At 41.3% G+C, this 26,275-nt stretch overlaps 1 protein-coding gene across 1 annotated transcript in view; it reads right to left on the bottom strand.

Moving 5' to 3' along the window:
* The window catches only part of LOC137375040 (ATP-binding cassette sub-family C member 5-like), a 184,189-nt gene extending 158,198 nt beyond the window's left edge, over window positions 1-25,991 (bottom strand). Inside the window, exons 1-5 of the mRNA XM_068041664.1 lie at window positions 25,438-25,991; window positions 23,743-23,903; window positions 7,786-7,946; window positions 4,257-4,412; window positions 1,861-2,008 (exon numbers count right to left, since the gene is read on the bottom strand). Coding sequence (XP_067897765.1) covers window positions 1,861-2,008; window positions 4,257-4,412; window positions 7,786-7,946; window positions 23,743-23,853 — 576 coding nt within the window. The 5' untranslated portion in view covers window positions 23,854-23,903; window positions 25,438-25,991. The remainder of the gene's footprint in view (window positions 1-1,860; window positions 2,009-4,256; window positions 4,413-7,785; window positions 7,947-23,742; window positions 23,904-25,437) is intronic.
* Between the last annotated feature and the right edge of the window lie 284 nt (window positions 25,992-26,275).

The following is a 26,275-nucleotide window of genomic DNA, read 5'->3' as shown; positions in this document are numbered from 1 at the left end:
AACTTCTACTATACCCGACTTGCAAAAAGGCAAAATCTTTTTACAGATCCAAATGCTGACTACACAATGGCATCTCCAGGACAATTTTGTAATTGTGGACTAGATGCAAGTCTTCTGGTTGCAGTCAAACTTTGATTCCCCAAAATAAGCTACTCCAGAATACCTAAATAGATTTTTTCAAAAATCAGCCCAACAAACAATCTAAGAGTCATTTCTAAAATAAGCTGCTCTTCTTTCACTGGGAAACTAGATTCCATTTCAGAATACCACAAACAACAATATTAAAATAAAGTTTGCTCAGTGGGCAGAAATCATATAAATGAACTTTTCAAGCTTCCCTCCAAACACCCAGCCCGCTTTCCCTTTGGTCTTCATTACAGTTACTCATTAGGTTCCTAATTTAGTTTCAGATAATAGATTATACTATATTTCAAATGAGCTTCCCAAATCAAAGGTTATGGGTTACACACTGAGCAGATCTTGAAAGCAAGCAGTTTCATATTAATCTGTACAGCAGCATGAGAGAAAATTCGGCCACATTTTTGGAAATATGACAATGCTTGCCCCACAAAAATAATCACTATCCAACTTACAAGAACTAAACTTTTCACTCATAACCCCATGCTCCATCCCACAGTAATAGACCAAACTCAGGCACTACCCTAGAATTCTCTCAACGTCACTGGTATTTAATCATCCCTACCCCTCACCCCTTTGAAAACTATCTTGAAGCCTCTTCTAATTATCGTCCTTTTCCAACAGTAACTAGTTGCTTAACCAGAAGGAACACCCAGTTAAATTCTCCAAACACCCAAACTCAGTCAATTAGTCCCAAAATACTGCCAGGTCCTCTTGTTTTATTTCCCAGCCTCCACCTTCCCCATCTCAGTAAAATTCATACATACTGTACTACATATTTCTGGAGAGAACAGCTTTCTGCAGGAGGAGATTCCTTTTCCACAGAACTTTAAAGATGTCCTTCCAGAGCAAAAACAACATGGTTAGAAGATTCAGTTCAAGTGATTTTACACGCACACACGCACACATATACAATTCCCAAAATTCATACAAACATTCACATAGTTCATTAGCAAATCAGGCAAAATAAGCATACTGGATATATACATTTTGCTTTCCCTTAAATCATTTCCCATTAATTCAAACAGACATAGCTGTTCATTTTGTTTTGTTTCCTGCAGTACTTAATTGTCTTGCTCCAGACAGATTTTCCATACTGCATTAAAAACGATTACAGTTTGAGTTTCAATTGAACCCAAGTTAAAAATCTGATGTACTTTGAGGTTTACTGGTGTATCTGACTGATGCTGGAGTAAGTATTTACTCAAATACTCCAAAAGCTATACTCCTGCATTCGGAAACAAGATATTTATCAACTTATGAAACTAGATCAACATCACACTTACACTATACCAGTCCAATTCTTATGTGGTTACCTGTCATTCTCCTTTCATTTGAAGTAAATTCAGCATCTGTATAAAACAAACGACTTAACAGTTCCAGCAATACCTTGTCATTAGCTTTACAACTGGCGTACAGGGATGCAGTACAAATCATATGGTTGACTTAATAAAGATGATTCCAGATGGTAGTGGTTTTACCTCCACACCTTCTATCCATCTCCAACAACCTCCTTCTTCGACACTGGCTGATGTATGATTAACAATTTATTGTAGTGCAGTGATAATTATTTTGAAGCAAGGTTGTTGTAAGGAAAGAGAGCGAAGAGCCATAATGTTACCCATATCACCATTAGAAAAACTGCTCTCCTCTCTCTTCCCTACCCAATAAAAGCAAATGTGTGAAAGCTAATAAAATTTGAAAAGTGCTGAGATAACTTACTGGTCCACAGAAGCCAGCCACCATTGTAACCATCAAGCAGATCATAGAGATGACCAGCCGTGTCTGGCAGAATCTCCAAATCACTGTGTTTAGTGAGGCATTGTCCCGACCACATTCTTTCAACTCTGTTTGCCATAACCGTTCTAACCTGCGGAAAGGCAATATATGCATATTGAGGATTTCAGCGCAACATAAAAAATTGCTTTTCAGTCACTCAACATTTACTTTTTTTTTTAAGTAGCAAAAATGCTTGTCCAGCTAGTGAGAGGAAAATAATCCAGTTACAACAAAATACAGGAAACATGAATGAGGTGTGATTACAGCATATCAGTTTATGGTGAAGTCTAAAAGCATTATAGTGTTAAAATGTTCTGAAGTTTTCAAATTAACTTACCACAACAGTTTAATTGATGTTGAAATTAAACCTCAACTTTGAGGACTTTACTCCAATCTTTCATTATCTCAAGCCTTATTATTTATATGAATCGAAATGCTGAACAACTTCAACATATTTTCACAGCGTATTATGGAATTGAAACTGCAGCCAACCCGCCCACAAATGCAGTCCAATATTCAAGGTCATTTCTAAAGTGCCACTTAAAGACTCAAATCCTTGGAAATATAGTAAGTAATCAATCACACTGCTTTTATTGGTACAAAGCTCAGAACATTGCAGAAAAAAATCATACACAGCTTGAAAGACAAAACGTCACTTAGGCAACAGCTGAACAGCAGTTGACAAGGGATATAAGAATAATTTTCAACCTCACTGCTTGGTTAATAACCAGCAAGGCAGATCACCCACCCCTGACAGAAACTGTTTCATGAAGGAGGTGGTGATCCACTCTGGCAAAGTTAAAAATGATCCCCAAATCATAAATAGGAGTTCAATTCTATGCGCAAAGTACCAATATAGTATGGATATTCATGATTTTGATTTTCATTTCCTTACCATGCAACCCTTTGGAGTCACTCTGAAGTTTTATTAGATTCTCAGCTACTTCATGCTCTGATCAATTGTTTTATTGGTAGTTTCAAATAGTAGTCCCTGAGTGATCTTAATCCTCTCCCTTTCAATTATCTCACTTCATGTCCTATGGTGTAACTTTACTTACCATCTCAGAACTTAAGTCCATGTTACAGCAACCTCACTCCATCTCTCAACACAAACAAAAGATTTAATGAGCTGTTAATAAAGTCAACACTTCACTAGTGTTAACCTACAGAAGAGGAATTATATAAATTTTCCTGATTAATCTCTGTACTGCATGCGAGAAATAGCATTTACAAAAATAGCACTGTGACAGATGAGAGGAAATTGCATGATCAATTATACAAACTGACTTGATGAATATTTGAACAGTGCACCCTACAAGAGAAATAGGATCAGGAAAGAGAAAAAAACTTCAGGATTCTGCAAAGTGCCTCACAGACAGTAAGTACACAGGAAGGTCCCACAAATAGCAAATAAGATGCAACTTATAAGGTGGCGATGTTGGTTGACAGATGAATGATGCTCAGGATAGCAGGTGAACTCCTTCCTATTTCTTCCAAAAGAAAAGTTGAATCTTTTACAGCCATTTGAAAAAGCAGCAACAGCCTCGACTTAACATCTCATCTGAAACATGGAACCTTTGACAATACAGCACTCAGTCAGTGCTACCACTGAAGTATCAGCCTAAATGACACGTTCAAATCCTGTGTAATGTAAAAGGGGAGGAAAGGAAAGAGCAAATAGTACATATAACACATCTGAAGTGAATAATCCAATATCTTACTCCAAAGCACAACTACCTATCCTACTCAAGTAATTCATCAATTTGCGATGAGAATCTTTTGCTATATTTTGTTTATTGTACAGAGCTAGGAATAAATGCATTTTATTTTAGGACAAAAAAAAACTTCTAGATGAAACATTTTGCTACTGAACATCACAGAATGAAGTTTAGTGCATTGATCAATGCTCGTGTTTTACATACAGGCCTCAATTTTAAACCAATGCACAAGGATCCGGGGGAATTTCTGCAACCCATGAATTCTCCAATTTTGGGGAGGGAGAAAGGAAAACACAAATCTTGTTTGTGATATTGCAGTATAAAAGTAAAAATGATAGGCAATGCCAAACAAGAATTCCAATAGGATATGCCTTGCTGCAGCTTTATTAAACAAAAAAACACATCTAGATTCAAAGAGTGTAATGCAAACATGTTCAAAGATCAATACAGTTCTGCAAGAATAACACATTGGCATGTAGATCAAGTTTTCTGTCACATTCAGATGGCAACTTTTCACATCCATAAAGGAGCACAGGTGAATAAATTTTTAAAAATGCAGTGCCACAGGAATTCAAGATATACAGAATATTGAAAAGTAGTTTTAGAAAATCATACACGTACCTCCTGCTATTGACTTCAGAGGATTCATATTTTGACAGGGGCCAAACATCTTCTAGAAGGAGTTCCCCTTTTTTATAAGCTGTGAAGGCCAAAGATGTCAACCAACTGAAGGTCATGAATGAGAAGAAGCCAGCATTGTCCACAGGATGCTGCTGTCTACATACATGAAAAGTATACTGTATCAATGGAAGCCAATACAAGGATGCAATCATTAGACCCTGTTCCCCTTTTGCCAACTGTTCCCTCTTGTCCTTCGGATGAGACTGTAATTCAAGACCATCTTCCCTATGGTTCAAGGGAATGTTGAGCATTCTGAGGCTCCATCTGAAGAAGAGCAAGGAGTCCTCCTGATGGTCCAAAAGTTTTACGGCACAAAAGAGAACGATTCTATCGGAGACAGATTATTGGCAGAGCAATCCAAGGCTAATCCATGATCTCTCACATAGCCCTCTATCTTCCTCTATGTCAAGTATTTTTAAGAGTCGATATACATAAGTTCTGACTCAACTACTCTGTGTCAAAGAGTTAAATTCTCTACATAGATAAATTTCTCCTTAAATAGTAATGATTTAAAAATGATGGTCCATTGTCACTGACTTTGCACTGAGAAGGATATATTTCACTAGTCATTTTATCAAAGCCCTTCATAAATTTAAAACAATATTCTATTAAACACGTTCTACCTTCTTGGGTCCCATGGAAACATTCCATTACCTCAAATCTTTCCTTTAAATAGTTTCAGATCCAAGAATCTGCACTGCATGTTCTCTATGGCTTTAAATGTACTTTTATAACGGAGCATCCAAAACAGCACAAAGTACTTCCTTTTTTTTAATTCGTTCATGGGATTTGAGCGCCACTGGCATGGTCCACATTTACTGCCCTTGAAAAGGTGGATTTGAGCTGTCCTTGTGGTGTAGGAATAGTGATATATTTCCAAGTCAGGATGATGTGTGGCTTGGAGGGTGGTGTTCTCATGCACCTGCTGCCTTGGTCCTTCCAGGTGGTAGAAGTCATGGGGTTTGAAAGGCGCTGTTGAAGCAGTCTTGGCACGTTGCTGCAGTGCATCTTGTAGATAGTGCACACTGCAGTCATGATGCGCCAGTGGTGGAGGGCGTGAATGGTCGAGGTGGTGGATGGGGTGCTAATTAAACGGGCTGCTTTGTCTCAGTAGCGTCGAGATTCTTGAGTATTGTTAGAGCTGCTCTCATCCAGGCAAGTGAAGAATATTCCATCGCACTCCTGACTTGTGCCTTGTAGATTGTGGACAGGCTTTGGGAGTCAGGACGCGAGTCACTCAATGCTGAATTCCCAGCCTGGGGCCTGCTCTTGTAGCCATAGTATTTACGTGGCTGGCCCAGTTAAACTTCTGGTCAATGGTAACTTCCAGAGATATGGCCATGGTAAAGCTATTGAATGTCAAGGGGAGAGGTTTGGACTCTCTTTTGTTGGAAATGGTCATTTCCTGACAGTTGTATGCCATTTCAGAGGGCAGTTAAGAGTCAACCACATTGCTGTGGGTCTAGAGTCACATATAGGCAAGATTGGGTAAAGATGACAAATTTCCTTCCCTGAACGATATTAGTGAACTAGATGGGTTTTAGGACATCCTGATAGCTTCATGGTCACCATTATTGATACTAGCTTTCTATTCCAGATTTATTTAATTAACTGAATTCAAATTCCCCAGATGCCATGGTGGGATTTGAACTTATTGCGTGATCAGGGCCTCTGGATTAGAGGTGCAATAAGATAACCACTATGCTACCTTATCCTCAATTGTGGTCTAACCATTTCCTTGTACATCCTCAACATTATCAGTTTCCTTTTGTAATCCAATTTATTAAAACCTAAAATTCTACATGCCTTCTTGATGGCTTTATCTACTCATACATGCACTTTCCAGAAATTACACAATTTCAGCCCTAGGTCATGGTAACTCCACATCCGTTCAAATGATTTCATTGTGCTTGTTCTTCAATTCCTTGTTTTCCCTCCCAAAATGCATTACCTTAACACTTTTGCACACAATATTGCATCTGCTTTTGGTCTATACCGTCCTGAAGTCCTTGGCAGTTCTCCCATATTTGCTATACCCTCTACTTCTCTGGCAGTTTAAGATTATGTTATGAAAGTGCTACTGTTTTGTTGTAATATTTTTTGAGGACTTATATTTAAAATGTGGAGATGGATTCATTGGGGAACTGAAGTAATTCCATTGATGTTGGACTTCATTTTTTAAAAAGAGGTCGCAGGAAGGGCACTTGAGGTCTTGATTAAAAACAAGCTTTACTGGAAATCACATGCTTTTAGCTCAATAAACAAAAGAAACCTTGGTGACTTGGGGAAAATGTTTACAGAGAAATTAAATGTCATGATTTACGAGTGTCAGGAGGTTCTAACTTGCTGTTTGGTTTCGCTTCTGAGATATTGTTTTCAATTCAGTTGGGGCGTGGACTAAGTTGAAAGCAGCTGAAAATCAACCAGCCAAGGACTAAACCCCCAGCTCATCTTTCCTGCACCCCTCTAAGAGACCCTGAGAGGTCCAGTGTGTCAGCTCCTCTTTTCTCCTGTCTTTGAAAATCCCTGCAAAATCAGAGTGTGATAGCAAAAGCCCCTGATCTACCAGACTATTTCCTGACATTTCCAGAACGCACTGCTTCTGAAAACATCCCACTGACCCCTCACCGTATACCCAGATGCCTGACCAAAAGGGACAACTGACATCTTTCTGCATCTTCTCTCTTTTCTTCAAGAATTAGCAAGTATTTGGCCAAAGTATTCTTTTTTTGTAACAGAGCTCTGCAGAGAGAATTTCTGTCTTTTTTTCCAGTGTGTATGAGAATTGGTGTGTGGGGTTAAAAAGGGAAATTTTAATATTTCAATCTGTGTGTTAATGCTTTTCTTCTTTACTGGATAAGTCTTGTTTTATAATAAACTGATAATTGTTGTTTATTAAAGAAACCTGGTTGGTATATTTTATTCAGGGATAAAGAGTAGAGTATATGATTGACGGCATCAGTAACTGGGTAAACATTTAAATATATGTTGTGACCTGTGGAGAAGTGGAACTAGAAAAGACAGTGCACTCCTCCTGCCTTGGTCACAACAGTTATGACTCATTTTGACAAATACTGAATTATGGGGGGTGGGGGCGGAAAGAGGTGGGAAAGAGAGAAGGAAGGGCATCACATCATACGATTAACATACCTTGCTGAATGAGGTTATATAGCAGAGAAAATTTTGAAAAAATATTAAAGAGTTCAAAAAGAATTTACTAAAAATCAAAAACATTACACTATTACAGGATTCTCTCCAATTCCATTTTATAGCAAATTTCACTATTAAAATCTCTTAGTTGTAGAACTTGAAACCCAAAGGTATACCATTAAGTCACATAGAAAAAGACACAGAAGAATGTCAACAACTATGCATATATTTAGCACATATTTAAGAAAAGTTATCTTAAGTATTGCTTTTTAATGGATCAACAATAAATGCTAAGTTTACATTACAAAGAGGCACTCACTTGGAAGTGTTGCGAAAGGGCTTGAACAGGTGTAAACTATGATGATACTTTCCTTTCTGGTTTCTCTCATCCAGAATTTGCATACAGGAATGCATTGAAACATCCAGTGACAGCCCTTCCACCCGACCTGCTGTTTCCAAGGCATCTTCACACAACACTCTCTTTCATACAATAAGATGGAGGGAACAATAGAAAATAAGTTAATAGAGCAATCAAATATTGAGAAGCCCGAAGCACTGTCTTTGGCCCCAAGCACAAACTCCATTCCCTAGCCACCAATGCCATCCCCTTCCCGTAACACTGTCCAGGGCTGAACCAGACTGCCCACAACCACTGCATTCTACTTAACTCTGAACTGAGCTTTGGACCCTATATTGTCTCCATCACAAAGACCACTGTGAGAAAGAGGTCTAAGGGTTCCCTTTCAGCATTCACCTGGTCTTACTATGACATGTTTTAATTTTTAAACACACTGTGTTTTTAGCTCCCCCTTGGTGGAATCCTTGTTCATGACTTTCCAATTATAAGGCAAAGAAACCAGCACAAACAGGCTTTCTTAGATTTAAAAAAAAAGTTGAAATTTATTAAACTTAAACTCTAATTCAGGTGATGCCTATGGATACACAGCGCGCCCACGCTAGCATGCATATGCAATACACACATGCAGAAAGGGACAGAAAGAGAGGTCTTTTCAATCTAGGAGCAAACAGCTTTCTGCCCAAACTATTTCTACCATGCCTTCAGCTGTTGAGGCCCCAAGGTCTGGAATTCTATCTCTAAACCTCTCCAACTCTACCTCTCTCCTCTTTTTAGACACTCTTTAAAATCTACCTCTTTAACCAAATTTTTGCCTCCTGTCTCAATACTTCCTAGTGTAGCTCCATATTAAACTTTCTTTGATAATGCTCCTTTGAAGCACCTTGGAATGTTGTAGTGCATTGAAGGCATTATCTAAATGAAAGTTGTTGGCGGTGTTAAGCAGAATACAGTATTCCCCACCATTGTAGAGGAAGTGACTATTAACATTTTAACCTAATCGCTTTGTTTTGGTGCAAATCAGAAAGGCAAGGGAATAAACTTATTTGGAGACACCAAGATCTGAAGATATCTGTTTATCCAACTCAATTTTCAGTGCTTCTAAAACAAATGTAAAGCTTTGTCCAATGATGACACTGTACATGCCTACATCAGGATGTGGGGAGGGGAGAAGAGAAAAATAAAGACTAAGTGGAAGGAAAAGAGCAGGGAAGGATGAGATATTTAGCAAAAAAATAAAGGCCAGTATAAGAGTTAGAGGAGATAAGGAGATTCCAGCTACTTTTGTTTGGATTGATGCTTTAATTAACTGCCAAAGTGGTTTTTATCTAAGATACGTAAATGAAAGACCAAATGCTTAAATTATACAAAACAGGCTACAAAAGAAATGTCAGTGACCAGAGGAGCAGACTTTTCCTGCGGGCTTCTGAACCACCCACCCGCCCCTCCTGCCACTCCCCTGCTGTCAGGCTGAAATAGGAACAGGACTGGGCCATTCAGCCTATTGAGCCTGCCTTGCCATTCAAGATCATCAATGATCATCCACTTCACTGCCTTTCCCCCCCCCCCCCCCCCCACACGATCCTCATATCCACTTATGTCATTGGTATTTAGAAATGTGTCAATCTCTTCTTTAAACATATCCAATGATTGAAATTCTCTAGCCCAGAGGGCTGCGGAAGCTCAAAGATTCACAACCCTCTGAGTAAAGAAATTTCTCCTCATCTCTGTCCTAAGTGGCTTCCCCCTTAATTTGAAATTGTGTCCCATGGTTCTAGACCCCCCCAACCAGGGGAAACATCTTAGCTGCATCTACCCTGTCTCTCCCTTTAAGTATTTTGTAGGTTTCAATGAGATCACCTCTCATTCTTAGAAACTCTAGGGAATACAGGCCCAGTTTCCCCAATCTCGCTTCATAGGACAGTCCTGTCATCCTGGGAACAAGCAGTCGAACCAAGGTTCTATACAATTGAAGCAAGACTTCACTACTCCTGTATTCAAATCCTCTTGCGATAAAGGATAATATACCATTAGCCTTCTTAATTGCTTGCTGCAACTGCATGTTAGCTTTCAGTGACTTTTTGACAAGGACACCCAGATCCTTTTGTACATCGACACTTTCTAATCTCTTACCATTTAAGAAATACTCTGCACATCTGTTCCTCCTACCAAAGTGGATAACCACACATTTTTCCACATTATAGTCCATCTGCCGTGTTCTTGCCCACTCACTAAGTCTGTCCAAATCCCCTTAAGCTGCTTTGCATCCTCCTCACAACACATTCCCACCTGGTTTTGTGTCATTCGCGAACTTGGAAATACTATATTTGGTCCCCACATCCAAATCATTGATATATATTGTGAACAACTGATCCCTGTGGTACCCCACTAGTCACAGCCTGTCAACGTGAGAATGACCCATTTATTCCTACTCCCTGCTTTCTGCCAATTAAACATGGAGGACAGAAGCCTGCACTTGGTGGCCAATAGGAGGCCCTCCAGCTTGAAAACAACAACAGGAATCCATGGCAGGTGAGTGAGAGAGGAGCCCAAAATGGAGGAGTCCTGTCTCCAATTTTTTCAAATTTTAAATAAAAAATGGGGGGGGGGGGGGGGGGGGACGAAGAAATGCCTTCATAGGGCAGCCTGCAGCTGCTGCTGAAACCAGGCAGGCAGGGCCTCGAAGCTTACCTGGAGCCCCACGGTCTGCTGCCAGGAGGCCACCTCCAGTTAAACTGTTCCCCGCCCCATGTGGAGACCTGGAGGCCAACTGGAAATCCCAGTCGGCTTCCTTCAATAGGTCTCAAAAGCCTTTAATTACTTCAATAACAGCAAAATACTGCGGATGCTGGAAATCTGAAATAAAAACAAGAAATGCTGGAAATACTCAGCAGGTCTGGCAGCATCTGTGGGGAGAGAAGCAGAGTTAACGTTTCCAGTCAGTGACCCTTCTTCAGAACTGGCAAATATTAGAAATGTAAAAGGTTATAAGCAAGTAAAGTGGGGGTTGGGCAAGAGATAACAAAGGAGAAGGTATAGATAGGACAAGGTCACAGAATAGCTGACCAGAAGGTCGTGCAGCAAAGGCAAACAATGTGTTAATGGTGTGTTGAAAGACAAAGCATTAGCACAGATAGGGTGTTAATGGACTGAAAATTGAACAGCCACAAGTACAAACATGAAAAAAAACAGTGGGTAAGCAAACTGAACAAACTAAGATGAAATAAAATAAAATATACACAAAAAAATATATTAAAAAAAGAGGCCCAACCAGTCCCCATCCACCACCACCCTCCTCCGCTGGGCTGAACTTGTTCTCACATTGAACAACTTCTCCTTCAACTCCACTCACTTCCTTCAAGTAAAAGGTGTTGCTATGGGTACCCGCATGGGTTCTAGTTATGCATGTCTTTTTGTGGGATATGTCGAACATTCCTTGTTCCAGTCCTACTCAGGCCCCCACCCCAACTCTTTTTCCAGTACATTGATGACTGTATTGGTGCTGTTTCCTACTCCCGCCCCGAATTGGAAAACTTTTTCAACTACGCTTCTAATTTCCACCCTTCTCTCACCTTTACATGGTGCATCTCCGGCACTTCCCTTCCCCAACTTCTCTATCTCCATCTCTGGGGATAGGCTGTCTACTATTATCCATTATAAGCCCACCGACTCCCACAGCTACCTTGACTACACTTCTTCACACCCTGCCTCCTGTAAGGACTCCATTCCATTCTCCCAGTTTCTCAGTCTCTGATGCATCTGATCTGATGATGCTATCTTCCATGATAGCGCTTCTGATATGTCTTCCTTTTACCTCAACCGAGGATTCCCCCCTACTGTGGTTGACAGGGCTCTCAACCGTGTCCGGCCCATTTCCCGCACCTCTACCTCACCCCTTCCCCTCCCAGAACCGCGACGGGGTTCCCCTTGTCCTCACTTTCCACCCCATCAGCCTCCATATCCAAAGGATCATCCTCAGCCATTTCCACCACCTCCAGTGGGATACAACTACCAATTGCATCTTCCCCTCCCTTCCCCTGTCAGCACTCCGAAGGGATCGTTCCCTCCATGACGCCCTGGTCCATTCCTCCATTAACCCCACCACCTCGTCACCTTCCCATGGCACCTTCCCCTGCAAATCGCAGGTGGTGTAATACCTGCCCATTTACCTCCTCTCTATCCCAGGCCCCAAACACTCCATTCAGGTGAAGCAGCGATTTACTTGTACTTCTTTCAATGTAGTATACTGTATGCGCTGCTCACAATGCGGTCTCCTCTACCTTGGGGAGACCAAACGCAGACTGGGTGACCGCTTTGCGGAACACCTCCGCTCAGTCCACAAGCAGGACCCCGAGCTTCCGGTTGTTTGCCATTTCAACACTTCCCCCCTGCTCTCATGCTCATATCTCTGTCCTGGGATTGCTGCAGTGTTCCAGTGAACATCAATGCAAGCTTGAGGAACAGCATCTCATTTACCGATTAGGCACACTACAGCCTACCAGTCTGAACATTGAGTTCAATAATTTCAGAGCATGATGGGGCCCCCCATTTTACTTTTATTTTTAGTTATTTTTTTCTTTTTCCTTTTTTAAAATATTTTTTTGTGTTTATTTTATTTCATCTTAGTTTGTTCAGTTTGCTTACCCACTGTTTTTTTTCGTGTTTGTACTTGCGGCTGTTCAATTTTCAGTCCGTTAACACCTATTCTGTACTAATGCTTTGTCTTTCAACACACCATTAGCATATTGTTTGCCTTTGCTCCATGACCTCTTGGTCAGCTATGTGGCCTTGACCAATCTACATCTTCTCCTTTGTTCTCTCTTGCCCCACCCACACTTTACTTGCTTATAACCTTTTACATTTCTAATATTTGCCAGTTCTGAAGAAGGGTCACTGACATGAAACATTAACTCTGCTTCTCTCTCCATGATGCTACCAGACCTGAGTATTTCCAGCATTTCTTGTTTTTACTCTAATTACTTCAATTGGCTACCCACCACTTGCAGGCGGGTCGCCCTGCTTCCCGTGCCCCTGCCTCCGGGAAAATGGCCTGGGGGCAGGATGGAGCCAAGAAACTGGCACACCAGCTGGTGGCCCGATTTTTAGCAGTTGCCTGACCTTGGCGGGGCTAAAAACCCTGCCCCAGTTCTTCCATTATTTGACACAATTGCACCAAAAGCATTTATTGGTGTGTGCATTTCAAGGTTAAGTCACAGAAGTCTAATTTATTGTATTATGAGCATTATGAGACAGCATTATAGGGCGGCACAGTGGTTAGCACCGCAGCCTCACAGCTCCAGGGACCCGGGTTCGATTCTGGGTATGGCCTGTGCGGAGTTTGCAAGTTCTCCCTGTGACTGTGTGGGTTTTTGCCGGATGCTCCGGTTTCCTCCTACAGCCAAAGACTTGCAGGTTGATAGGTAAATTGGCCATTATAAATTGCCCCTAGTATAGGTAGGTGGTAGGGGAACTGAGGGAAGGTGGGGATGTGGTAGGATATATGGGATTAATGTAGGATTAGTATAAATGAGTGGTTGATGGTCGGCACAAACTCGGTGTTTCAGTGCTGTATCTCTAAAATAAATAATAAATAAATAAAAGACAGATAGCTAATTATTTTGCATTTCCTGCTATTGTAGCAAATTGCTAAGAATGGATAGTCACATTAAGAACCCACATTATTACATCTGGAGAGCATACCATATGACATCTTGAGGTTAGCTTAAAATGTACCATGGAAATTGAACTTTTGCAGTCTAGTATTCCACTTAATACCTTGCCACAAAAATTGAAAAGCATTACTCAAGAATATTTTTCACAAAGCTGGGTCTATGTCGTAACTAGACAGAAGGGATTGCATGATCAGTAGTGAGTCACGCACTGCTCCGTGACCTATTCGAAAGAACTTCCCTATTTTTTCAACTGAGCGTTAACAGGGATGGAAAGTAAAAAACTTGCATTTATATATTGCCTTTCACAACCGCCAGACATGTCAAAGTGCTTTACAGCCAACAAAGTACTTCTGAAGTGAAATCACAGTCGTAACATAGGAAATACGGCAGCCAATTTGTGCACAGCAAGCACCCAAACAGCAATGTGATAATGATTGGATAATCTGTTTTTTTGTGATGTTGATTGAGCGATAAATATTGGCCAGGGCACCACAGATAATTCCCCTGCTCTTCTGTGAAATAGTGCCATGAGATCTTTTACATCTACCCAGAGAGGGCAGATGGGGCCTCAGTGTAATGCCCAAAGGACGGCACCGCCAACAATGCAGCACTCCCTCAGTTCTGCACTGGAGTGGGACTTGAACCCAGAACCTTGTGACTCAAGAGACGAGAGCAGGAACTAATCCACGGCTGACACAGAAAAAAAAGTTAAAAAAATTTTAAAAATCAACCAACATCTTGTGAAAATAAGGAGCAACTAGCATCCTATTTAACAGGTTGGAGTGCCAAGACAGTAGTGTTGAAAGACCAGAAGCAAAATAAATAAGCAATCAAATTCAACATGATCTTGGCTTCAAAAATACAACTTGCTGCTTTTAATGGATTGAAATGGTCTGGCTTAATAACTTAAATGCTGAAACTTGCTCAAGTGCTGGTTGATTGGATTTCTTTTGTGCAGGATGGCGGCATACAGGGAAAAATGTGAAACTTGCTTTAGAATTAACAAAGAACATTAACGTCAAAACTGCTTTCCTCCTCCACCAGAATGATGTAAAGGTTTTGAACAGAGTTAACTGAAGGTAACAAATAGAAATCCTACAGGGTGTACCATCTCTGAGTGTTTTCACAATATGGATGTTGAGTTGGTAGAAGTGGAGTGATTTCAAGTCGGACGCCCGTTTATCTCCTCACACTAAATTCAATTCATTTTAAAAAAAATTCAATTTCACTTTATTGCCCATATGGAAATTTATTTTGGGTATACTGTTCATTCCTTAAAATTACATCTGAATGATAACAATAAAAAAGACAATTACCTTAGCATAAAAAATCTAACTTGATTAACATATGTTAAAAACTAATTCCAGTATATTAAAATAATCAATGAGTCCCATCATGAATGTGTATCCTCATCCATTCGTCGGGCTCCTGTTAAAAGTTCTTATAGAGAAAGGCAAAACGAGTTCAAGAACTAATTTGTCCTGTATCTAAGGGATTGTATGTAGCCTTTTACCCGAATGCATTCAACAGTAATACTGAGACAAGGGGTGATTCCCACTATTCATAACACACTACTCTCAGCAAAATTCTACGAGAGCAGATCTTGTTCCACAAACGGATGGATTTTAATCTCCACTGAAGTAAAAACCAGGCGGAATGTAAAATGGGGGCCTGACTTGAACCCTCCCATTTCACACTTGGTGGGTTAGGTTAAAAATCGGGGTTATTGGTTCTTGAGTTGTTTAAGACATCTGCAGGTTTACCTGAAAGTTTATAATTAATAAAGGGAGAAATGTGGTATTTTGTATATTAAGTACTTTCCTGTTTCCATATGGACACCAATGAACAGTTCCTGTGTGCTAAACAATCTGAAACGTTTGTATTTGTCAAAGAGACACATCTTCATACTTCAAAGTTCTTTTACTATAAAAAGTTTAACGAACTGTACAGCTTAGGTTACTCATTCATTCTGAGTTGGAGATAAAAGATTTAATGGCAATATTCAAAAAGCAAAGGCATTTTCCAAGTACCAGGTCAACATGTGTTCCTTAACTAGTACCATTACAAACAGATTAACTACTCAATCATCTCATTGCTTCTTGTGGAATCTTGTTTTGTGCAAATTGGCTGACTTGTCTGACTTGTCTGACTAGAAAACAGTGATTACACTTCAAACATAATTCATTGGCTATAAAGCACTTTGGGATGCCAAAGGTGTAATAAAATTCCAATACTATTTTTTATTTGTTGTGAAAACCCATCTCGGGAGGCGGTGGCGTAGTGGTATTGTCACTAGACGAGTAATACCCAGGGTATTGCTCTGGGGACATGGGTTCGAATTTCACCACAGCAGAAGGTGGAATTTGAATTCAATTAATAAATCTGGAATTTAAAAGCTAGTCTGATAGAGTTTTTCAGCACAGAAACAGGCCCTTCAGCCCATCGTGTCCGTGCCAGCCATCAAGCACCTATCTTTTCTAAATCCATGAAACCATTGTCGATTGTTGTAAAAACCCATCTGGTTCACTAATATCCTTTAGGGAAGAAAAACTGCTGTTCTTACCTGGTCTGGCCTACACGTGACTCCAGACCCACAACAATGTGGTTCACTCTTACATGCACTCTGAAATGGCCAAACAAGCCACTCAGTTGCATCTAACCACCAAGTCAATAATAAATGAAACAGGACGGACCATCTGGCATCGACTAAGACACTGGAAATGACAAAGGCAAACCCAGCCCTGTCAACCCTGCAAAGTCCTCCTTACTAACATCTGGGGGCCTGTGCCAAAGTTGGGAGAGCTGTCCCAAAGACTAGTCAAGCAACAGCCTGACAGTCATACGCACGGAATCACATCTTACAGAAAATGTCCCAGACACCGCCATCACCATCCCCGGGTATATCCTATCCCACCAGCAGGGCAGACCCAGCAGTGGTAAAGGCAAAGCAGTATACAGTTAGGAGGGAGTTGCCCTGGGAGTCCTCAACATCAACTCTAGATCCCACAAAGTCTCATGGCATCAGGTCAAACATGGGCAAGGAAACCTCCTGCTGGTTACCACTTACCACCCCCCTCAGCTGATGAATCAGTACTGCTCCATGTTGAACAGCACTTGGAAGAAACACGGAGGGTGGGAAGGGTGCAGAATGTACACTGGGTGGGAGACTTCAATGTCCATCACCAAGAGTGGCTTGGTAGCACCACTATGGACCAAGCCCTAAAGGACATAGCTGCTAGACTGGGTCTGTGGTTGGGTGAGGGAACCAACAAGAGGGAAACACATACTTGACCTCGTCCTCACCAATCTGCCTGTCGCAGATGCATCTGTCCATGACATTGGTAAGAGTGACCACCGCATAGTCCTTATGGAGACAAAGACGCGTCTTCACATTGAGAATACCTGCCATCCTGTTGTGTGGCACTACCACAATGCTAACAGGGATAGATTCTGAACAGATTTAGCAATACAAAACTGGGCATCTGTGAGGTGCTGCTGGTCATCATCAGCAGCAGAATTGTACTCAACCACAATCTGTAACCTCATGGCTTGGCATATCCCCCACTCTACCATTACCATCAAGCCGGGAGACCAACCCTGGTTCAATGAAGAGTGCAGGAGAACATGCTAGGAGTAGCTTCAGGCATACCTCAAAATGAGGAATCAACCTGGTGAAGCTACAACCCGTGCCCCTCGCCAAGCTGTTCCAGTACGGCTACAACACTGTCATCTACCCGGCAATGTGGAAAATTGTCCAGGTATGTCCTGTACACAAAAAGCAGGACAGGTCCAGCCCGGCCAATGAATGCCCCATCAGTTTACTCTCGATCATTAGTAAAGTGATGTAAAGCGTTGGCAACAGTGCTATCAAGAAGCACTTGCTAAGCAATAACCTGCTCAGCGATGCTCAGTTTGGGTTCCGCCAGGGCCACTCAGCTCCTGACCTCATTACAGCCTTGGTTCAAACATGGACAAAAGAGCTGAATTCAAGAGGTGAAGTGAGAGTGACTGCTCTTGATATCAAGGCAGCATTTGACCGACTATGGCATCAAGGAGCCCGAGCAAAACGGGAGTCAATGGGAATCGGGGGAAAACTCTTCGATGGTTGGAGACATACCTAGCGCAAAGGAAGATGGTGTGGTTTTTGGAGGTCAATCATCTCAGTCCCAGGACACCACTGCAGAAGTTCCTCAGGGTAGTGTCCTAGGCCCAACCATCTTCAGCTGCTTCATCAATCATATTCCTTCAATCATAAGGTCAGAAGTGGGGATGTTCGCTGATAATTGCAGTTTTCAGTACCATTTGAGACTCCTCAGATACTGAAGCAGTCCGTGCAGAAATGCCGCAAGATCTGAACAATATCCAGGCTTGGGCTGATAAATGGCAAGTAGCATTCACTCCACACAAGTGCCGGGCAATGACCATCTCCAACAAGAGAGAATCTAACCATCTCCCCTTGACATTCAATAGCATTACGATCATTGAATCCTCCATCAACATCCTGGTGGTTCCCATTGAGCAGAAACTGAACTGGAGTAGCCATATAAATACCATGGCTACAAGAGCAGGTCAGAGTCTAGGAATCCTGCGGCGAGTAACTCACCTCCTGATTCCCCAAAGCCTGTCCACCATTTACAAGGCACAAGTCAGGAGTGTGGTGGAATACTCTCCACTTGCCTGGTTGGGTGCAGCTCCAACAAGAAGCTCAACACCATCCAGTTCAAAGCAGCCCGCTTGGTTGGCACCCTATCCACAAACATTCATTCCCTCCACCACTGAAGCACAGTGGCAGCAGTGTGTACCATCTACAAGATGCACTGCAGCAATGCACCAAGGCTCCTTAGACAGCACCTTCCAAACCCACAACCTCTACCACCTAGAAGGACAAGGGCAGCAGATGCATGGGAACACCACCACCTGCAACTTCCCCTCCAAGCCACACACTATCCTAACTTGGAACTATATGGCCATTCCTTCACTGGAATCCTGGAACTCCCTTCCTAACAGCACTGGTGGTGTACCTACCCAACATGGACTGCAGCTGTTCAAGAAGGCAACTCACCACCACCTTCTCAAGGGCAATTAGGGATGGGCAATAAATGCTGGCTTAGCCAGCGACGCCCACATCCCATGAATGAATTTTTAAAAAATCTCTTCCACAGAAGCTTACTTTCTTTATGCCCCAGTCTTTATTTATTCATGCATTCTCAACTATCTGAGCTAGTTGCCAGGCGTGAAGAAAGATGACAGCAGGTCATGCTTTTACAAATGTCAAAGTGATATGATCCTTTCGCTTTAAATCTGAGAAATCTTCCAGTGCACCTCTAGCCTATCTAGAAAACACAATGGCCCAGACTTTGTGGTCAGCAGCGAATGAATGGCAGTAACCATTCACTAAATTTACACTTGCCCACAGACTTTCTATGGACTTTTGCACTGGAACTTGTGATGTCTCGAAATCCAAAACAGCGTGGCGACTGCAACAAAGGATCCGAGACTTATCAAGATGGGGCAAGCAACTGTGTATCTCCTTAACCAATGATTGAATAATTCTAACTGAGGCACACAGATTCTGAAGCAGGAAGAGCATGCCAGAATAGTTAACTCAAAGCCCAAATCATGTATAAAAGAGAGAAATAAAAAGATTGGGAAAGGAAGATAGCACAGAGATGAGACAGAAGTAAAAAAAAACATTTAAATTTCTAACGAGACTCCACACTTAAAGTTAATTTCCAGTGCCACAGAAGTTGTTTTGCAGCAGTTAAGATTTACCAAGCCATTAAAAATGCACTTACATTTGAATGAACAAGCCTCAACTTTTTCTGGCATATTTAGTAGTTATCTATCATGCAAGTACCCCAACTTCACACATTTCCATGTATTTGAAGCACGGAAACTCGGACAGCAACTTCCTGATTTCTGCATTTTACTGCGCACATTAAGCCGACGAAAATTGCAGTCTGATTCATGCTTAAATAACGGCAAGTGCTGATAGCCTCACCGTTATTCTTACCTCAAAATCCAGGCCACTTACAATAGAAAATGAGATTTGCCTTTGACTCAGTCAGTAGTTTAGGGTGAAAATTTATGTATAGTGTTGGAGACAAGGTCTGAGCTGGTTCATTGCTGGCTGCGAAAATGTAAATATTTTGGTACAGCTACTCCAGTAAACATACATGCCTTTATTGGATTCCAAACTGGGTATGTTGAGCTATTTAAGTGCAATGCAGGAGAACAGAATAGCCAATTATGGATAATAGTGACTGCAAATATTTGAAAAAGAAAAAAGTACAAAGATATATTGAAGGAGTGGGGAAATAGGACTAAGTACTTAGTACAGGAACAGTTCACCGAATGGCCTTGTTTTGCACAGCAAAATTCTATGACTCCAATAGTATTGAATCATAGAACATTTGCAACACAGAAGGAGGTCATTCAGCCCATCAAGTCAGCACCAGCTGTGTGCAAGAGCACTTCCGCTAATCCCACTCCCCCACCTTTTCCCTGTAGCCCTACAAATCTTTTATCTTCAGGTGCTTATCCAATTCCCTTTTGAAAGCCATTATTGAGTCTGCCTCCACCACACTCTCGGCCAGTGCTTTCAGATCCTAACCACTCATTGCATTAAAAAAAGTTTTCTCATGTCATCTTTGGTTCTTTTGCCAATCACCTTGCATCTGTGTCCTCTGGTTCTCAACCCTTCTACCAAAGGGAACAGGTACTCTCGAGCTACTCTGTAGAGACTCCTCGTGATTTTGAGCACCTCTATCAAACCTCCTCTCAACGTTCTCTTCTCAGAACATACCCAGCTTCTCTCATCTATCCACATAACTGAAGCCCCTCATCCCTCACTCTCTTAAATCTTTTCTGCACTCCTCTAGAGCCTTCACATCCTTCCTAAAGTATGGTACATAGAAGTGACCACAATAATCAAGTTGAAGCCGAAACCTTTGATAAAAGGTTGTTCATAACTTTGTTACTTTTGTATTCTATGCCTCAATTTAAAAATCCCAGGATCTCATCTGCCTTATTAACCCTTTCTCAACCTGTCCTGCCACCTTCAACAATTTGTGCATATTGCCTCGCCTTGTTCTTGCTACCAAAACACATCACTTTGCACTTCTCTGCATTAAATTTCATCTGCCATGTGTCTGTCCATTCCACTAGCTTGTCTATGTCTTCATGAAGTCTATCACTTTCCTCCTCACGATTCAGAATACTTCCAAGTTTTGTGTCATCTGCAAATTTTGAAATTGTGCCTCTACACCCAAGTCTAAGTAATTAATATAGATCAAGAAAAGCAGCAGTCCTAGTACTGACCCCTGGGGAAAACACACTACATACCTTCCTTCAGTCCGGAAACCAACCGTTGATCACTGTTATCCGTTTCCTGGCACTCAGCCAACTTTGTATCCATGCCACCATTGTCCCTAACTTTGCTGAAAAGCTGATTATGTGGCACTTCATCAAACACCTTTTGTAAGTCCATTTACACCGCATCAATCGCATTACCCTCATCAACCATCTCCGTTACCTCTTCAAAAAACTCAATCGAGTTAGTTAAAACACAACTTGCCTTTCACAAATCCATACTCTGTTTCCTTAACTAATCCAATTTGCCCAAGTGACTGTTAATTTTGTCCTGCATCATTGTTTCTAAAAGTTTTCCCATCACCGAGGTTAAACTGACTGGCCTGTAGTTGCTGGGCTTATCCTCACACTCTTTTCTGAACAAGGGTGTAACATTTGCAATTCTCCAGTCCTCTGGCACCACCCCCAAATTTGAGGAAATTGGAAGATTATGGCCAGTACCTCTGCAATTTCCACCCTTACTTCCCTTAACAACCTCAGATGTATCCCATCCGGTATTATTTGAAACTCTCAATTTGGCACAGTATTGAAACGGATATTTTACTATTGTTTGATATGATGCTTAATTGTCAATTTGGCTCAGTGGCAGTAACTTGTACACAAATAAGAATGTTGTAGTTTCAAGCATCCCAGCAAGCCTTGCAAACATAATCTATGTTGATAATTCAGTGTCTTACTGAGGTAATGTTGCACTGATGTAAGTGCCAACTTTAAGACAAGATGTTAAACACAGCCCTTGTCTACTTGTTCAGGTGGATGTAATGGGTCCAAGTGTCACTCTTTCCATAGAAGAGCAGAAAGGTCTCCTAATGTGATGAAAACGCATCCGTCAAACAACACACCAAAACCAATTATTATTTGAGACTTTTCTGCATGCAAATTGTCTGTGCTATTAGCCTTGGCTCAGTGATAGCATTCTTGCCTCAGTATTTGAGGACATAATCCAGGCCTACAATCCAGTGCAGTTTTGAGGAAGAGTTATACTGTCAGAGGGGCTACCTTTCTAGCACTGCACCAATGTCATGGCAAGTTTCCTGCTGCATTAAACACAAACTACGGAGATTTCTGCACCATGAACGTAACATCTGTACAAGTCATTACCTTTCCTTATATTCTTGTTGACTTACTGGAGAACAGTTATCTGTGCAGTAACTTCTAAACCCACCAAATTTTATTCACATGAAGCTTTCTCCCTATTTTATCAGGTTGTTACATTATAAACTCTTAGGCTCTAAATTCCATCAACAGCAATGTTTTGGATGCTGCCTTAGATTTGTGGTTACACTAGTAAATGTAACTGGAAAAAAATGAATATTTTCCAGCAGCAAATAATTTATTGCTAAACCATAAATCAAGATATTGTATGCAAGACATGTACAACATGAAGAATTACAACATTTGGTACAGCACATTCTCTAATAACAATGTTATACTCAATACAAAAACACATGGATAACTGTTACTGTATTAAATCAATGTGGCAATATGAGTAAGAAATTGACTAAAGGACAGAAAACAGAAAGTATTTTTGGACTGTTGTTATGGCCTCGAGGTCAGCATGAGGATCACTGTTCCTCCTTATCCATGTTTGGATTTAACTACGGGGCACATCATCAAAATCTGCACTTGACACAAAAACAGGCAGTGCAGTTAACTGTGAAGAGGGCAGTAAGTGACGTCAAGTGGACATATACAGATTAGTAGATGAGCAGACAAATAAAGGAAATTTTAATGCAGAAAAATGTGAGCACATACATTTTAAGAATAAGGAACAGAAAAACACTGGATGGTAAAACTTTGAAAGAGCAAAGATGTAGATACAAATCCTTACAAGCGAGAGGACAAGTTGATAATGCTATAAAATAATACAATTCTAGGCTTTATCAATGGGACATGGAGCACAAAACCTCTACAAAATCAAAGACAAGGGCACAATTAGAGTATAATGCTGATATCTGGACACTTTACTTTAGGATGGCAAGGCTGGCAAGAAGGTAAAGACGACATTTACTCAGATGACACCAGGAATGAGGACTTTAATTAAAAGGTCGGCGGGTGGGGGGGGATAGAGGGGAAGAAATTGGAGCAATTTTCACCAGAACAGAGAAGGTTAAGGTGAGATATAATGGAGACATTAGAAATTAAGGAGGGATTTTCATAAGGGAAATAGAAATAAACTACAAATCAATAACTTGACTGCAACACCAAAACAACAAAGGGAGAGCTTTAGTTTTTTTTAAATTCAAGGGGTTGTTAGGACAGGGAATACCCCATCAGAAAATGGCGTGGAAACAGAAAGTAAAATACATTTTACTTAGGGACATGAATATGTGAAAATAAAAAGTCATTAAAATATATAAAGGGCCTACACAGATACTCTAAGAGCCAATGCAGGTTCAATGGGCCAAATGGTCAAAATTCCATGATTTTTCTAAAACAAAGATTAACATTGAGCCTCGCCTTTCCTCAAAGAAACGAGGCCACAGTAACTTGAAATTCTGTGCTAACCAAACTATTCAGTTCCTATTTATCATCATAAACTTCTTTACCCAAACAGTAGTGAAAAGGTAGAATCTGCGGCCACAGGGAGTGGTGAGGTGAATTGTATAGATACATTTAAGGGGAGGCTAGATAAAAACGTGAGGGAGAAGGGAATAGAGAGGTATGCTGAGATACATTGAACGAGGAAGGATGAGAGGAGTCTCGAGTGCAGCATAAACGCCGGCATGGACAAGTTGGGCCGAATGACCTGTTTGTGCTGTATATTCTGTGTAATTCTATGAAACAAGACACAAACCATTTTATGCCCAAAACTCTGCAAGTTAGCACACATTACAGCATTAAAACCACTTTGTAAAGAAAAACATAAAAGTCTAACCTGGGTTTCTGCTCGTTCCTTATGGTTTTCCAATTGCTGGGAATTTCTATTCACAATTTTACACCCAGGCTTAGGGATTACGTATTCTGTTCCAACGTCAATATCTCTCATGTTCGCATGCTTTTGAAACCAGGCCAAGATTTGTTCATGCGTTTTCCACACTTTCAAATAGATATAAATAAAAACAAGTAAAATGAAAACTCTACCTAAGATGGTCAAAAACCAAACATGTGCACGAAACCAAAAGAAGAAAAAGTTTCAAGTAGAGGTCAGTCGCATTTCAAATCTTGAGACCCTTCCTAATGACTACATACCCAAGTCAAAATGTTTTCCATGTAAACAAATTGTTCCTGCCCCATCCCTGCACAGAAAGGAGGGCGTGACAGTAGTGCTGCCTTTCCCAATTATTATTTCGTGAATCAGCAATTCAAATACAAATAGTAAAATCTTTTACCCCCACGTTGAGGGATAATCCAGATTCTAGTACAGTTTTGTCAGCATTTCAACATAGTTTAAGCACAGTAAACCAATCCATACTTTTGGAACTCAACATTAATACCAAGTTTTAACAATTATATAAATTGCCAGGCTATACTTAGCCCATTTTTTCCTCCAATCTGCCCTCACTCACTCTGACTGTTGCTCTCAGTCCAGCAGTGTATTCTAAATGCAGTATGTGGTCTCACGCTAAAACAAAACATCCGTAGTATTTCAAAAGGTGAAATATTTAAACTGGGATTAATACAATATGCACAAATGCTATGATGCCTGACCTTTTCTATTATTCTAAAACTCAACAGATAACAACAGTCTGTTCATTACCAAACCAGTTTTTGACGTGTTTATTCACAACCACTCATGGCACTGTTTAACCTCTTAAACACTTGTTTTTTTTGTCAGGAAGGAACATAGAAACATAAAAATTAACAGTAGAGTATTTGGCCCATCGTGTTCATACCAACTGAGTTATCCATCCTAATCCCACCTTCCAGCTCTTGGTACACAGTTCTGTATGTTATGGCACCTCCAGTGCATATTCAAGAGTTTTTTTTTAACGTAATGAGGGTTTCTGCCCCTACATCCTTTCAGCCAGTGAGTTCTAAACCCCAACCACCGTCTGCATAAAAAAAAAATTCCTCAACTCCCCTTTAATCTTTCTACCAATGACTTTAAATCTATTACCTCTAGGTACTGATTTCCTTGTTAATGGGAATTGATCCCTCCTATTCACTCTATCTGGGCCCCTCATAATGTTATACACATCAATCAAATCTCCCCTCAGCCCCATCTGTTCCAAACAATCCCAGCCTATCCAATCTTATTGCTAAAAATCTCCATTCCTGGCAACATCCTTATAAATCTCCTCTGTACCGTCTCTAATGTGATCACATCATTTTTGCAATGTAATGACCAGAACTATGTAGTACTCTAGCTGTGGCCTAACTCGAGTCTGATGAAAGATCACAGACCTGAAACATTAACTCGGCTTCTCTCTCCATAGATGCTGCCAGACCTGCTGACTATATCCAGCACTTGGTGTTTTTATTACACTTTATCTACCTGTCCTACCTTCAGGGATCTGTATGCATGCACTAAAACTGTTCCTCTACACTTCTTGTTTGCCCTCCCCAAATGCATTACTAAGCTACAAGTTTCAACGATCCCGGCGTCTTATTGAGAGACAGATGTGGTTACCGGCCACTATTCGTTGTGCCTTGACTGCGCCTGCTCCTTCTCCGCGGTCTGAGTCCTCTAGCTCGCGCTCTCCGCTATTATTTGTATTTCGCTCGCGAGACAATCCAGTTAAATTTTGGCCACTTTGATTTTCACCTGGAACAAGGAAGGCGCTCTTCGCTCGAAAGGCGACGGATTCGGATATTTTCCAGCAGTGAATGTTTCTGAACTGGCTTTTCCCCCCTCTGGTCTTGGAATCGGTATCGGGTTTTTTTTTGCCTCCTTACAGATGTATTTTTATTCGATATTTAAATCGTGTTAGGCGTTCCCGACTGATCGGAAGCTGGCATGGCATTCGTGAATAATGTTTCTGTCACAATTAATGTTTCTGGAAAGACAGCGTTTCATCAAAGCTCTTTTTCTATCTTTCCCCTCGCGTTGACGTCTCTTCCTTCCGAGAAATTCTGCAACAGGGGGCAGAATAAAGTCACTATTGCCGGGACTGGTGCGTCAGTATGCCTGAGCTCGGGCCGCCTGGCACGCCGGAACTTGTAGTCCTTTAGCGCGGAGGCCCCTCGTAAGGAAAAACACAAGGTGTCCCTGAGGGTAACTTCATCACCCAGCAAGCACTGCGTTCGAGGAATACGTCACCATGGAACGGTCCGTTCCTCTTTTTCTATTGGCCACGAACGCGGGGCCGCGCACCGCAGAATCTGACGGCGCGCCCGGCGACGACTGCAGCAAAAAAAAAGGCAGCAGAGGCAGCTTGTGACTGCACAGAAACGTGCCAGGAGAAGATGCCGCAGACTGTACAGGAGCAAGTACAGCTTTTTTTTTCTGGAAATCGCGTCGCACTGTG

This window comes from Heterodontus francisci, chromosome 11, assembly GCF_036365525.1.
Source record: "Heterodontus francisci isolate sHetFra1 chromosome 11, sHetFra1.hap1, whole genome shotgun sequence".
NCBI classification, from domain to species: Eukaryota; Metazoa; Chordata; class Chondrichthyes; order Heterodontiformes; family Heterodontidae; genus Heterodontus; species Heterodontus francisci.
This window is presented reverse-complemented; position numbering and strand designations above follow the sequence as displayed.